Below are 13,041 nucleotides of genomic sequence, written 5' to 3'. Positions count from 1 at the left end.
CATTACCTCCTTTCAGATGTGAGTGATATGCATACCAAGTTTGGTTGAAATGAGTCCAGTGGTTTCGTAGAAAATGTGAAACTTACACGTACAGACGTTCAATTATTTTTATAAATACGTACACAGGGTGCATACGCGGACAAGGAAAAAAAATTTCCCGGATTTCTCCCGGACTTCCCGGTTAAAAAAACACACTTTCTCCCGGGTGAAAATACACTTTTTCCGTGTTAAGTGACAGTATACTTTTCCTTGGAACTGTAAAACTTATCAATCCTTTGAAGGTTATGGTTTTATACACCGGCGTAGAATTTCTCAGCCCTTTAGAACTCAGAAAAAAGACCCTGTATGTTGGATATTTTCGTATTACGAATGTATAAATTCGAATTCCACCAAACACAATATGTTACTTTCCGAAGCATTGAAATCAAGACTGCAATGCGCTTTTGTAAGCCAGTCATAGCTCGTCACATGATCTCGCCAGCCGATATTCAGGGCTTGGGACACGTTATGTAGTCAGCCAGTAGCATTATCACTGTTAAGTAGCACGTACACACAAATAGGGACAGTTAATGGTGTAAATTAATATACACAGTGTTGCTACAAGAAAAACAGAGCTTTTACATGTAATATTGGTCTCGACGATTAATAGAGAAGCTAATCTTTCACGTCTAATGTCGATCTTTTTTGCGCGGCTTACACTTTAAGATACTTCACACAAATTTGCCAGTAAAATTTTTAATACCGACATAAATGTATGATCTCCCGGGCTCGAATTTTTTTCTAAATGGTCGTCCTCAAACAGTTGATTTTTACGAGAGAGTCAAACGCTCTGTGATTTAAGAAATTCATCGCACATTCTCGCACTTAGTTCATCTTGAGTAAAAAGAAATTAACTTTGAAAGTAACGCTTTTCAATCAATCATTCGCAATATTTTCCCGCGACCTGTTAGAAAGAGGTTCTTTTCAGCAGTTGCCTGAGAGTGCCATATAACAGCGATCACCGCGCTTCCGCAGCTACGATGACGCAGGAATCCAGTGTTCGTACGTGTAAAACATTAAAATATCTTACATTGTCTCATAAAAGAAACAAGACGTCAGAGGAAATTCGTGAACCACAGTAAAATGCATAATTTGGCTTGAAGTGCATATTCGTATATCCAGATTCGGTTGTAAATTTTCTTGGAGTACCAGTACTGTATTATCTAATTTTTGGTTCTTTATTATGGCATAATGCCATACGTGCTAGAAGATGAAAACATGCTCTTTTGAAATGCAGCGAACAGTTGAAACTAGCCACTAGTGTGTAATTAAACACTTCGTTTCAAATAAATTGACTGCCTCAGTGGAAAAGATTAATAAACCTATATTTCTTTAGCGAACCGAGAAAAATATCTTCATTGTTCCACAAGGCGATTAATGCTTGACTGAAATCGCCACCCGCGGTTTGCTTCCAGTGAATATGGCAGTTTGCACGTGCCAGTAAAATTTTTCTGGGTAGCATCTTGCACAGCTAACAGCCACACGTTTGTAGCCAGAAGCGGGAGAAGGTGCATGCGCGACTCAGCTGCGCATGCAACTGCTCACACGAATCTAACGTAAACAGCTGTGACGTCACGCTCATCGGAGGCAATTTGTTGTTATGAAGCAAAGCATAGTCGTCCCAAAGCCTTTGACAGATTTTGCTATTGGCAGACGCTTGTATGAGCAGTGTGTTTTGTTGTGTACATAGCGCATTTCTTTGCAACTTAAGTTTGATTTTAGTTTTTTCTCTCGTTCGTGTTTTATTGCTGCAGTCCTTTGATAGAGTATTATTTCTTACCAGTCAAAATTACAAAAATTTACCTGAAAACTAAAACAAAGAATACCCAGAATTCTAAAAAATTCCCGGGTTTTTCCCGGATCTCCCGGGTCATATACACCCTGGTACACAAACATCAATATTTCTTGTGTGGGATTTTTCCTTACTGACTGAGCACTGTGTGCCGGCCGTTCTACCAACGATTCTCTACAGTGAACGCACTTTCACTATTGATTTCGGTGCTTTCTAAATTAAAATGTGCACATCTAGGAGAAAATATACCTATTTAACTAAGTTTGCAGTCAACTCTTGTTTAAGTTGAGTTGAGCTGGCTGGCCCTTCCAGTTCTTAATCTTAGTCACACATAGCTACCATGACTGTGATAAAGTGTAAGACCAAGACGAATTAATCTTGCAATAGGAAAAGCACACCCGCCTCCGTAGCCGCGAGGTCGCTAACGCACCATTGTGTGGTGGTGCTTCCGAATCTGAAATAAGCTGCTTCGAATCCTGGTAATGGAAAGTTTTCACTGCCAGTACTTGACCGGTAAGGAAGGAGTGTTGTTGTTAATTGTTGTTGTTGTTGTTGGTGGTGGTGGTGGTGATGGTGGCGGCAGCTAAAGCCGTCGGCCCGCGTGACGAGTTAGCTAAAGTTGACTTGGTACTATAAGAGTTTTGCAGCGTCACTTACTGTGATTCCACGCTGAGGAGCCATTTCGTCACGTGAAACACAAAATAAGTTCTGTGATATTTCGGAAACGTGCCAAGTAAAGAACAATCAATAGGAAGCAAGAACGCTTCGTACGTTACAACAGAAAGCGAGACGCCATACTGTATTTGTCGTGCTCAGTAGACGCCCATATTCAGTGGTTCTAAGCGCCAGCACATCGTAAACCTCCAGAACGAATCGTTATTGGTACAATTTGTGGTAAAATGACGGAAAACGTCTTATTGGTGGTTACAGGATTTTTCGCATTTAGAAATTCTCGCATTATAAACCGCGTGTTATGAAAGTAAACGCCGTTTTAAGGCAACGAGCCATTGAAGATTCATGAAAAGTGTCGTTCTTGTTAGAAACTGTTTTTTTTAATTGCCAATTAAGAAGATTTCGGCGGGTAATGCCTTTATAGGGCTATAACGGAAAATACGTCGCTAGAAGCAATGTTTCAGTATAGCGTAGTTCGTTGAGGGGCCACATCAACAAATCGACGGTGGTTAGATACATGGTTGAAGTCCTCTTTGTAAAATGTTTTCTTCACGTTTTCCCAAACGTTGTGAAACTTTCCTATGAAATTAATAGAAATAATTTCTGTAATATTTGATGTTATGTAAACATAACTGCGATCTCGGTGGGGAATGGGTTTCTACGATTTGGTGAACTTTTGTAAGACGACATCCTTACTGAGTGGACATGTATCTTTCATTTTTGTCTTATAACATCTTCACGGATATTGAAGTTTTTATTTATACATATCACAGAATAACACGACTAGCGTATGGTCAAGACAGGAGATATGCCTTTTAATAGAGCTAACGTAGGAATTCTTTCGTGCGTCCACTTTCGTGAACAAACTGTATGTTTTGCTTGCCTAATAAAGCCGACGATTGGTTGCTTGGTTGGTTGGTTTGTTTGTTTAAAAGAGGGTGGTGGTGGTGGGGGGGGGGGGGGCGGAGGGGGGGGGGGGACCAAACTATTAGGTCATCGGTGAGAGTAAAATAATCGAGACATACAAAACATAGCTGGAAGAAAGGAGAAAACTACAAGAATGACAGAGGGGCAACAAACACTAAAATGGACAAGGAAACCACAGAGAAACGCGAGAAACATGCAGGAGAGATCAAAACAAGAGAGCAGATTACCATGGCTGGCTGACCATGCGAATAAAAAGGAGAAGCGAGCCACTCTGCAACACATTAAAACCTCCGCCCTAAAAGCACTAGCGTGGAGGACATAGAGGGACGAAAGGACATGCGCTAAAACTTAGATCAAGTGTTAAAACCTACCCTCACAAATAAAACGTAAAACTAAAGCTGCTGTTGAGGCATTGTCGTCCAACATCGAAGGTAGGGTGCTGGGAATGTTAAAAGTCCGCCGCAGAGCGGCTAAAAGTGGGCAGTCCAGCAAGAGGTGGACGACCCTCATTTGGGACTGTCAGGTGGGTCCTCGCGACGGAGGAGGTAACCATGCGTTAGCCATGTATGGCCAATGCGGAGCCGGCAGAGGACAACTGATTCCCTAAGAGAGGACAGCATGGAAGACTTACACACATTCGTCGTCTCCCTAATGACACGGAGCTTGTTGTGCATACTGTTATGCCATTCCGTATTCCAAACCCTGAAAGCACTACGGCGTAAGACAGAACGCAGGTCAGCTTCGGAGATGCCCACCTTCAGAAGCGTAGCCTCTTGGGCCGGCCTGTCGGCAAGTTCGTTGCCTGGGATTCCGACGTGTCCTGGGGTCCACACAAACACCACGAAACGACGGGACCGTTCCAGGGCATACATGGACTCCTGGATGGACGCTACCAAAGGATGGCGAGGGTAGCACTGGTCGATAGCTTGTAGGCTGCTCAAGGAAACATGACTCGCCAGGGCATGAGCGGATGTGCTCCAGAGCACGAGATATGGCCGCCAGCTCTGCAGTGAAAACACTGCAGCCATCTGGCAAGGAGTGCTGTTCAATATGTTCCCCATGAATATACACAAAGCCTAACGTGACCATCAGCCATCGAGCCGTGAGTGTAAACCACTTCATGGCCCCGGTACATTTCGAAAAACGAGAGAAGTGATAACGTAGAGCTGCAGGGTTAACGGAGTCCTTACGGCCATGTGAAAGGTCCACAATAATCTGCGGCCTTGGTGTACACCATGGAGGCGTATGTGAATGGACCTCGAGGAGAGGTGGTAATGGGAAGGACTCCAGGCACAAGGGACCAGACGCGAACCGCAATCATAAGCCCTGACCTGGTCCACTGATACGGGAGATGGACCGGCGTGGTTGGGAAAAGGAGGCGGTAATTCGGATGTGCAGGATAACTACGAACGTGTGCAACGTAACTAGCCAGCAGCTGTGCACACCAAACCTCCAATGGACGGACTCTGGCCTCCACCATGACGCTGGTCACCGGACTCGTTCTGAAAGCTCCCGTCGCTAGGTTAACGCCACAGTGGTGCACTGGGTCGAGTAAACGCAAAGCTGAGGGCGCCGCCGAACCGTAAACCAGATTCCCATAGTCTAGACGGGATTGAACAAGGGCTCTGTAGAGCTACAGCAGCGTAGAGCGATCTGCACCCCCAACTGGTGTTGCTCAGGCAACGGAGGGCACTGAAGTGCTGCCAGCACTTCCGCTAAGCTGACAAAGGTGAGGTAGTCAAGTCAATTGGGCGTCGAAAACCAGTTCTAAGACTCGATATGTCTCCAATACAGTGGGTGGAACCTAATTACGATAAAGCTCTGGTTCTAGATGAACGGTGTGACGCCGACAGAAATGCATGACAGACGACTTTGCGGCTGAAAACTGGAAGCCGTGGACTAGAGCCCATGACTGCACCTTGTGACTGTCTCCCTGTAGGCACCGTTCAGCAACACCAGTACTGGAGGAGCAGTACAAAATGCGAAAGTCATCCACGTACAGACAAGGTGAGACCGACGGCCTTGCAGCTGCTGCTAGACCGTTAATAGCCACAATAAATAGGGAGAAACTCAATACGGAGCCCTGCAGAACGCCATTCTCCTGTATATAGGGGGGGAGGGGGGAGGGGGACTATGGGAGGCACTGACCTGGACACAGGAGGTATGGAGCGACGGGAAGTTTTGGATAAAAATTGGGACTGGGCCCCGAAGACCCTTCTCATACAATTTTGGCAAGGATATGATGTCGCCAGGTCGTGTCTTACGCTTTATGTAAGGCAAAAATCATGGCAACCAGATGCTGGCGTCTGGAAAAGGCTGTTCGGATGGCAGACTGGAGGGACGTTAGATTATCAGTGGTAGAGCGACCCTGGCGGAAGCTGCCCTGACATGGAGCCAGTAGGCCACGTGACTCCAGGACCAACCCAACCACCGACACACCACACGTTCCAGCAGCTTCCAAAGACAGTTGGTGAGGCTGATGGGCCGGTAGCTTTCCACATCAAGTGGGTTTTGACCACATTTGAGCACCGGAATGATGGTGCTCTCCTGCCACTGCAATGGAAAGATGGCATCACACCAGATCCGGTTGAAGATGATGAGGAGATATCGCCTAAAGACGAGAGATGTTTAATCATCTGACTGTGGATTCGATCCGGCCCAGGAGCAGTGTCGGGGCAATGTGCAAGAGGCGTTGTAGGATTCACTGTGGCGTGTAGTGAACGAGAGGACGTTCCTTACCTTCTGGCGTTTGAGGGTGCAAAAGGCTGCGGGGTAGTTCTCCGACGCAGAGGCTCGAGCATAATGCACAGCAAAGTGATCGGCAATCGCGTTGCGTCGGTAGATAACACGCCATTGATGTTAATGCCACGCACACCTGTTGGGTTTTGGCACCCAAAAAGACGTCTGATCTTCGTTCAGACTTGGGAAGGTGACATATAGCACCCAATGGTCGACACGTACCTCTCCCAACACTCCTGCTTCCGTAGTTTGATAAGTTGGCGAACGTGGGCACGGAGCCGCTTAAAGGCTATTAGGTGCTCTAGGGAAGGGTGCCACTTATGTCTCTGTAGAGCTCGCCGACGCTCTGTAACTGCCTCAGCGACTTCCGGCGATCACCAAGGGACTGTCTTTCGCTGGGAGCACCCTAAAGAACGAGGTATCGCGTTTTCCGCCGCAGAAAAGATCGTCGTAGTGACCTGCTCAGCGACAACATCGATGGCACCACGGGGAGATTCAGCGGTGACAGCAGATGTGAAGGCTTCCTAGTCTGCCTTGTTTAAAGCCCATCTGGGTAGATGTCTGTGGGCATGACGCTGGGGGAGTGACAGGAAGATGGGGAAGAGGTCACTACTACACAGGTCGTCATGTGGTCTCCAGTGGATAGATGGGAGAAAGCCAGGACTGCAAACCGAGAGATCAATAGCCGAATATGTGCCATGTGCCACACTGAAATGTGTGGGGGCACGTGTAAGAGGCAGAGGTCGAGTTGTGACAGTAAGTTTTCGACGTCGCTACCTCGGCCAGTAAGCAGGGCGCCACCCCACAAAGAGTTATGCGCGTTAAAATCTCCCACAAGTAGGGAAGGGGTACTGCACCATCTGAAGGAAGATATACATTGCAGACAGCTGTTTCCTGCGTCGTCCTTATCCTGACAGTCACAGCTTCAGGAGGGGTTTGAGGGGCACAGTTTCACTACATATTGAGTTCAGGACATAGATGCAAACTCCACCTGGCACAATAATAGACGCTATGGTCCCTGTAATATCCCTTATAGACGCAGAGGGCAGGGGTACGCATTGTCGGGTACCAGGTTTCCTGGAGGGCAATGCAGAAAGCAGATGTAAAGCTTAACAGTTTCCGTAGCTCAGCCAGGTGGTGGAAAAAATCGCCGCAATTCCACTGAAGGATTGCGTGATCGTGAGACTGGGACGACATGATACAGTCAATGAGGCAGTCTACGCCTCAGGTTCACCTGCTGTCACCAGATGAGTACCTGTGCGATCAACATCCATTGTGTCTCAGGGCCCAGCGAGAGTAGGTCCTCAGCGGACGCCAGAATCTCCAACTCATCCTCAGACACAGAGCTTGTAGGTAGTGGTGGTGTGGGTGCCATCGCAGTGCCTTGGTTCTTGGGAGTCTTTTTCTTTTTAGGTTTCTCTAGCTGCTCCTTAGGTTCGTAAAGCTGGGAGGGCTTCACTGATTCAGTCGCAGGGACAGGAGGACCGTGAAGCCCTACGACCAGCTACCTGTGGTTGCTTCAGCCACAGGCAGCATCTGGCTAGGAAGGCGAATGGTGCTCTCCTCAGTTGACACAACTGGGAGGTGGGGCACAGGGAGTATTGGGATGTGAAGGACGACCATAAACCCAACATTTGACGCAGGAAGTACAGCATGAAGACATATGGCCGAACTTCCAGCACTTAAAGCATTGGATCAGGGGAGGGATAAATGGCTTTATGTCACGGCGGTAGACCATCACCTTGACCTTCTCAGGTAATGTGTCACCCTCGAAAGCCAAGATGAAGGCACCGGTGTGAACCCGATTATCCCTCGGACACTGATGGACGCGCCAGACGAAATAGACACCTCGCCTCTCTAAATTGGCGCGCAGCTCATAATCAGACTGCAAAGAACGTCTCTGTGAAATATGATACCCTGGACCATATTGAAGCTCTTATGGGGCGTGATGGAAACAGAAACATCCCCCAGCTTATCACAGGCGAGTGGTGTCTGTGACTGGGCAGAGAATGTAGTTTCGATCAAGACCGAACCTGGTCGCATTTTGGACAAGCCCTCCACCTCCCCAAGCTTGTCTTCTAAATGCTCTACAAAAAATGAGGTTTCATGGAAGATTCATACGAGGTACTGGGGTGAATAAGCTTCACTGCCGTCCTTAGCTTGGCGTTCCTCCCATGGTGTGGCTGGGGGGGGGGGGGGGGGGGGGATTTGGGGTCGTATTTCTTAGCACTGAAGTTAGATCTTGACCGCTTAGAGACTGCTGGTGTTTGAACACCAGCATAAGATGACGTACTACACTTCATGGGGTGTCATCTGCCCTGATGCCACACACTCCAACCAGGGGCCTGCCCCACGGCGCCACCTGGCATGATGGCCATTGCCGGGAGTCCTGATGCCCCAGGGTGACTGGCATCTGCTCCTTGACATACGTGGGGAGTTAACGGTAGAGGCATCAGTAGAGCAATCTCTGTGTGGTCAGGAGGCTACAACCAACATGGTACATGGCGGCCCCACCACAACGGACTGGCTACTGTGCTGGATATCAGGCGCAAACGATCTAAGACGTCCATTACCATCGACAGCGCAGAAAGCAATACTGCACAGAGGATGGAGGAAAACTCATCCAGGAGGGTGACCTCGCCCAACGCTGGAGAATGAGCGGAAGTGCAGATCCGTGTCAACGAAGGATGCGAGATGTCTCAGCACATGATGGACACTATGCACTATGTAAGGCGCCTTTCCCCAATTGGTTCGCTCTTCGGGAAAATTTTTAAAAATGGACGTCAAACCCTACAGGGGTCCATCACAAAGGCCGCAACGTGTGAGACTCCTTTTAGTCGCCTCTTACGTCAGGCAGGAATATCTCGGGCGTATTCTAACCCCGCATCTGCAGGGGTGGGAGGGGGGGGGGGGGGGAGAGAGGAGAGGGCGACGATTACCGCTGCAGAGTGCACGTCAACGTTAGCTGCCTCGTCTCGTGTGCCGACGGCTTTGAGTTTCCTTATCACCAATCTCTCCACAATATATCATGAAGTGAGGCCATGTGACACTGTTCGCTGCGACGCGTCCGTCGGATGGCGAAGTCAAGCTCGGCGGTCCGCTTGGTGGTAAGCTGTGTGCCGGTATTGGGTTTCACTCTCTCCCTTCCCATCATCCATAACAACACAATCCGACACTACAGCGTACAATCAATCATTACAGTCATCGACACGACACACATACACACCAGACATTTCGTAACAGGCCTGAGGAAGGTAATGCCAAACTACCTCCAGTATCATATTGTCAAGGGCGCCGATGCATCTGCTGCCTACACTCATTGCATGGGACCACTTTTATTTTTGAGGGGCAAAATCTGACGCTGTAGGCAACGGCCAGGGCAGCGATCTGGGAGGGAGGGGGGTTGGCTCGTTTTTGGCCTCGTTTTCACAATATGGTAGGACAAAGACCACATCGTAAAGGAAAATGAGTAGACGACATTACAATTAGCAGGAGCAATGTGGATGCTTATCGCTGAAGAACGTGAAAGATGGAAACGTAAGGAAGAGGCCTTTTTCCAGCAAAGGACCTCATATGGGTAATCATGATGATGTGATACCTGAAACATTATCTGTCTGTGGATGATCCCCTCTTTCCCGTCACGTGTGACATGCGGCAAAATGGTTTGCCCTGTTAACGATAAGAGAATTCCGCAAGTACTCACCGCTCCGTTGTCGTGGTTGGCCATGTCCCAGACGGGGATGAGCGCATTCAGCATGGCACCGCCGTCTGCGGAAGGAACAAAGTTCTGGCGCGTCATCACTGTGGACACGGCCCAGCTGTAACACAAAGAAACGACGCCCACATTTACACTTCCGCAGGACCTCAGTGGACTGCTGCCTACCGCTAAAGTCGAAAATCCGATTCAATCCAAGCAACCTTCGCCATCCAACACCTTGTACTTGCTGCAGCAGGCGCGAAACCATGATTCGGTTCAGGGAAAGGGGGGTGTTCACTATTTGTTACTGTTCCCCCATTCCCTGAACTATCTATCATCCATGTTTTTAACCTGTCACAGGTGTGTACGAGGTTAATAATAACAATAAAATATACAAAATACAGAGAATATAACGTGTAGACTGTCAATGGCAAGAGTAGCGTTTCTGAAGAGAGAAATTTGCTAACATCGAACACAAGTAAATAGAAAGTGTTTTCACAAGGTATCCGTGTAGACTGGGCCGTGTATGGACATGAAACGTCGACGATACATAGTTCAAACAAGACTAGAACAGAAGCTTTCTGAGATGTGGTGCTACAGAAGAATGCTGGAGACTAGATGTATAAATGGCATAAGTAATAATGAGTTACTGAATCGAACCAAGGAGAAAAGAATATGGGACAATTTCATTATACGAAGGGATCGGTTGATAGGGCTTACCCTGAGGCGTCAAGGAATCGTCGACTTGAAAAGAGTGTGTGTGTGTGTGTGTGTGTGTGTGTGTGTGTGGCGGAGGGAAGGGCTAAAGATTGTAGAGGGGGACCATGCTTAACTCTGGATCCTCTAAACCCTCGTAAAATTTACGATTGCAGTTGGAACCAATTCGTGGTTCTCGCCAATCTCGTAATGTCAGTACACGGTGTAAAGTGGGGCTTTTTTTACTTTTTTGTATCCCATATACCACTGGAGACCTCTTAATTGTAAGTAAATGGTGCGTAAATCGTAAGTTTTAATTTCCTTTGCATAAAATATGGATTAGTAAAATTTACGATCGTTTAGTAACAAAGTAACATTTTCCCCCCTTTAGATTTCTAGGGTACAGTAAGCAGTTTCGAATGCACTTGGGTTGCGGTAGCTATGCAGAGAAGGATAGGTTTGCACAGAACAAATTAGGGTGGCACACTGCATCGAACCAGCCTTTACACTGACGACTACGACAAATAAATGAAGAAAAGACAACATAGCTGGTAGCGATAATGCCGAAACGAGAATCCAGTTGTTTCCGAAATCGTTGTCAATCTGTCCTCGTGCGATATCGGCAGACCAGGGCAGATGATAGCCAAGTGATTCAAGGAACGGGAAACGTCTCCAAATCGTGAGTTTGGTATCTGGTTCTCTAAGCGCTCACTTTGCTTTACACAGAAATTACGCCACAACATAAATATTCCCCCGTTAATTATTCCGCCTCAATCTAAACAGTTTAAACGAAATTCATTAAAAGCGGGAAGTAATCAGAGGCAGCCCCACTTCGCTTTTCACGCTGACCTATAAGCGTAAGAAATCATTACAGCAGTTTTCGTGTTACACAGGAAGCTACCTCCACTCTTACGCAATGTATAATCCACGATCCTTTTTGCCTCTAGGTTCCGTATCCCCACGTTTCGCAATTATTTTTTTAATCACTTTTCTGCAATGTTGATACATTTCACAAGAACAGTAGAATTTACAAAGCTTTATGCGTTTTAAACATCATTACTGGACATTAAGACTGCTACATCAGGAAGAGTAGCTACTAACGAAATTTTACTTATTGTGTGTTAACAGTGTAGTAGACGGAACACTTGATTCAATTTGTGAATTCGGGTTACTGCAAAATATAAAACTTCATTTATTACAAAATTCAGAACTGTTATACAACGTTATGACAACAGACGACACATCGTCACGAGAGATACACATCTGTTCAGTTTTTTGTAAAATATTTATTGTACATTTCTTTACTAACGCTTTATTTAATTTATTTTTATATCTGGAGATGATCACTACATGACATCGAAACCAGTTATCAAGTGTGACTATTTGCAACTGAGACTTTTATAAGTTTACATATTATATAAACATAAACGAAGAATAATGTACTGTGTGGACTTATTATCTCACAATAATATGCTGCATCATTACAGCTACAGTGACAATGTCTAATATAAAACCTAATATACGAACAAATCTATACATAATGATACACAGTAAAAGCTAGTAAAACATTGAAGGTCTCCTTTTAAGAGATGGACGAAAAGACTAATTAATACCTTCGGCAGTTGCAAATTTCCCTTAAGGAGAAACATGCAAGTACTAAACAGTTTTGGCTTAACAACGTATTCGCCACGAGGTGAATGTGCGGTGCAATAAGATTGTAATCGTCAAGTTGCTAGATTGAATCTCGCTAGAAGTGTTTTTTTTTTTCTTTTACTTTTTAAAAATCCGTATTTATTAACAAATGAAAATTTGACTTAAAACTAATGAATCATAATTTTTATAAAACATAGTCTTCTTTTTAATTCCTATTGGCGTGAAAGTGCGTCCAAAATAAATTGAAATTTGGTACAAAATGCGAAACACCAAAAATAAAACAAAATACACTTTTATTAAGCCGGCCGTTGTGACTGAGCGGTTCTAGGCGCTTCAGTCTGGAATCGCGCTGCTGCTACCGTCACAGGTTCGAATCCTGCCTCGGACATGGATGTGTGTGATGTCCTTAGGTTAGTTAGGTTTAAGTAGTTCTAAGTTCTAGGGGACTGATGACCATAGATGTTAAGTCCCATAGTGCTCAAAGCCATTTTAACCTTTTGAAATTTTATCAATCACTTTGCGAGTGTTAGAGTTCTGCTTATACAGGGTGTTGGCAACGGCCTTGCCGCAGTGGGTACACCGGTTCCCGTGAGATCACCGAAGTTAAGCGCTGTCGGGCGTGACCGGCACATGCCATGCGCTGTTGCCATTTTTCGGGGTGCACTCAGCCTCGTGATGCCAATTGAGGAGCTATTCGACCGAATAGTAGCGGCTCCGGTCAAAGAAAACCATCATAACGACCGGGAGAGCGGTGTGCTGACCACACGCTCCTCCTATCTGCATCCTCATCTGAGGATGACACGGCGGTCGGATGGTCCCGATGGGC

The 13,041-nt window shown here is 46.4% G+C and overlaps 1 protein-coding gene across 1 annotated transcript in view; it reads right to left on the bottom strand.

The window, feature by feature from the left end:
* The window catches only part of LOC124716990 (actin-histidine N-methyltransferase), a 413,484-nt gene that overhangs the window by 44,438 nt on the left and 356,005 nt on the right, over positions 1-13,041 (bottom strand). Inside the window, exon 8 of the mRNA XM_047243613.1 lies at positions 9,873-9,987. Coding sequence (XP_047099569.1) covers positions 9,873-9,987 — 115 coding nt within the window. The remainder of the gene's footprint in view (positions 1-9,872; positions 9,988-13,041) is intronic.

The sequence above is a fragment of the Schistocerca piceifrons genome, chromosome 9 (genome assembly GCF_021461385.2).
Source record: "Schistocerca piceifrons isolate TAMUIC-IGC-003096 chromosome 9, iqSchPice1.1, whole genome shotgun sequence".
NCBI lineage: Eukaryota > Metazoa > Arthropoda > Insecta > Orthoptera > Acrididae > Schistocerca > Schistocerca piceifrons.
Note: the sequence above shows the minus strand (reverse complement) of the source record. Positions and strands in the feature narration are given on the sequence as shown.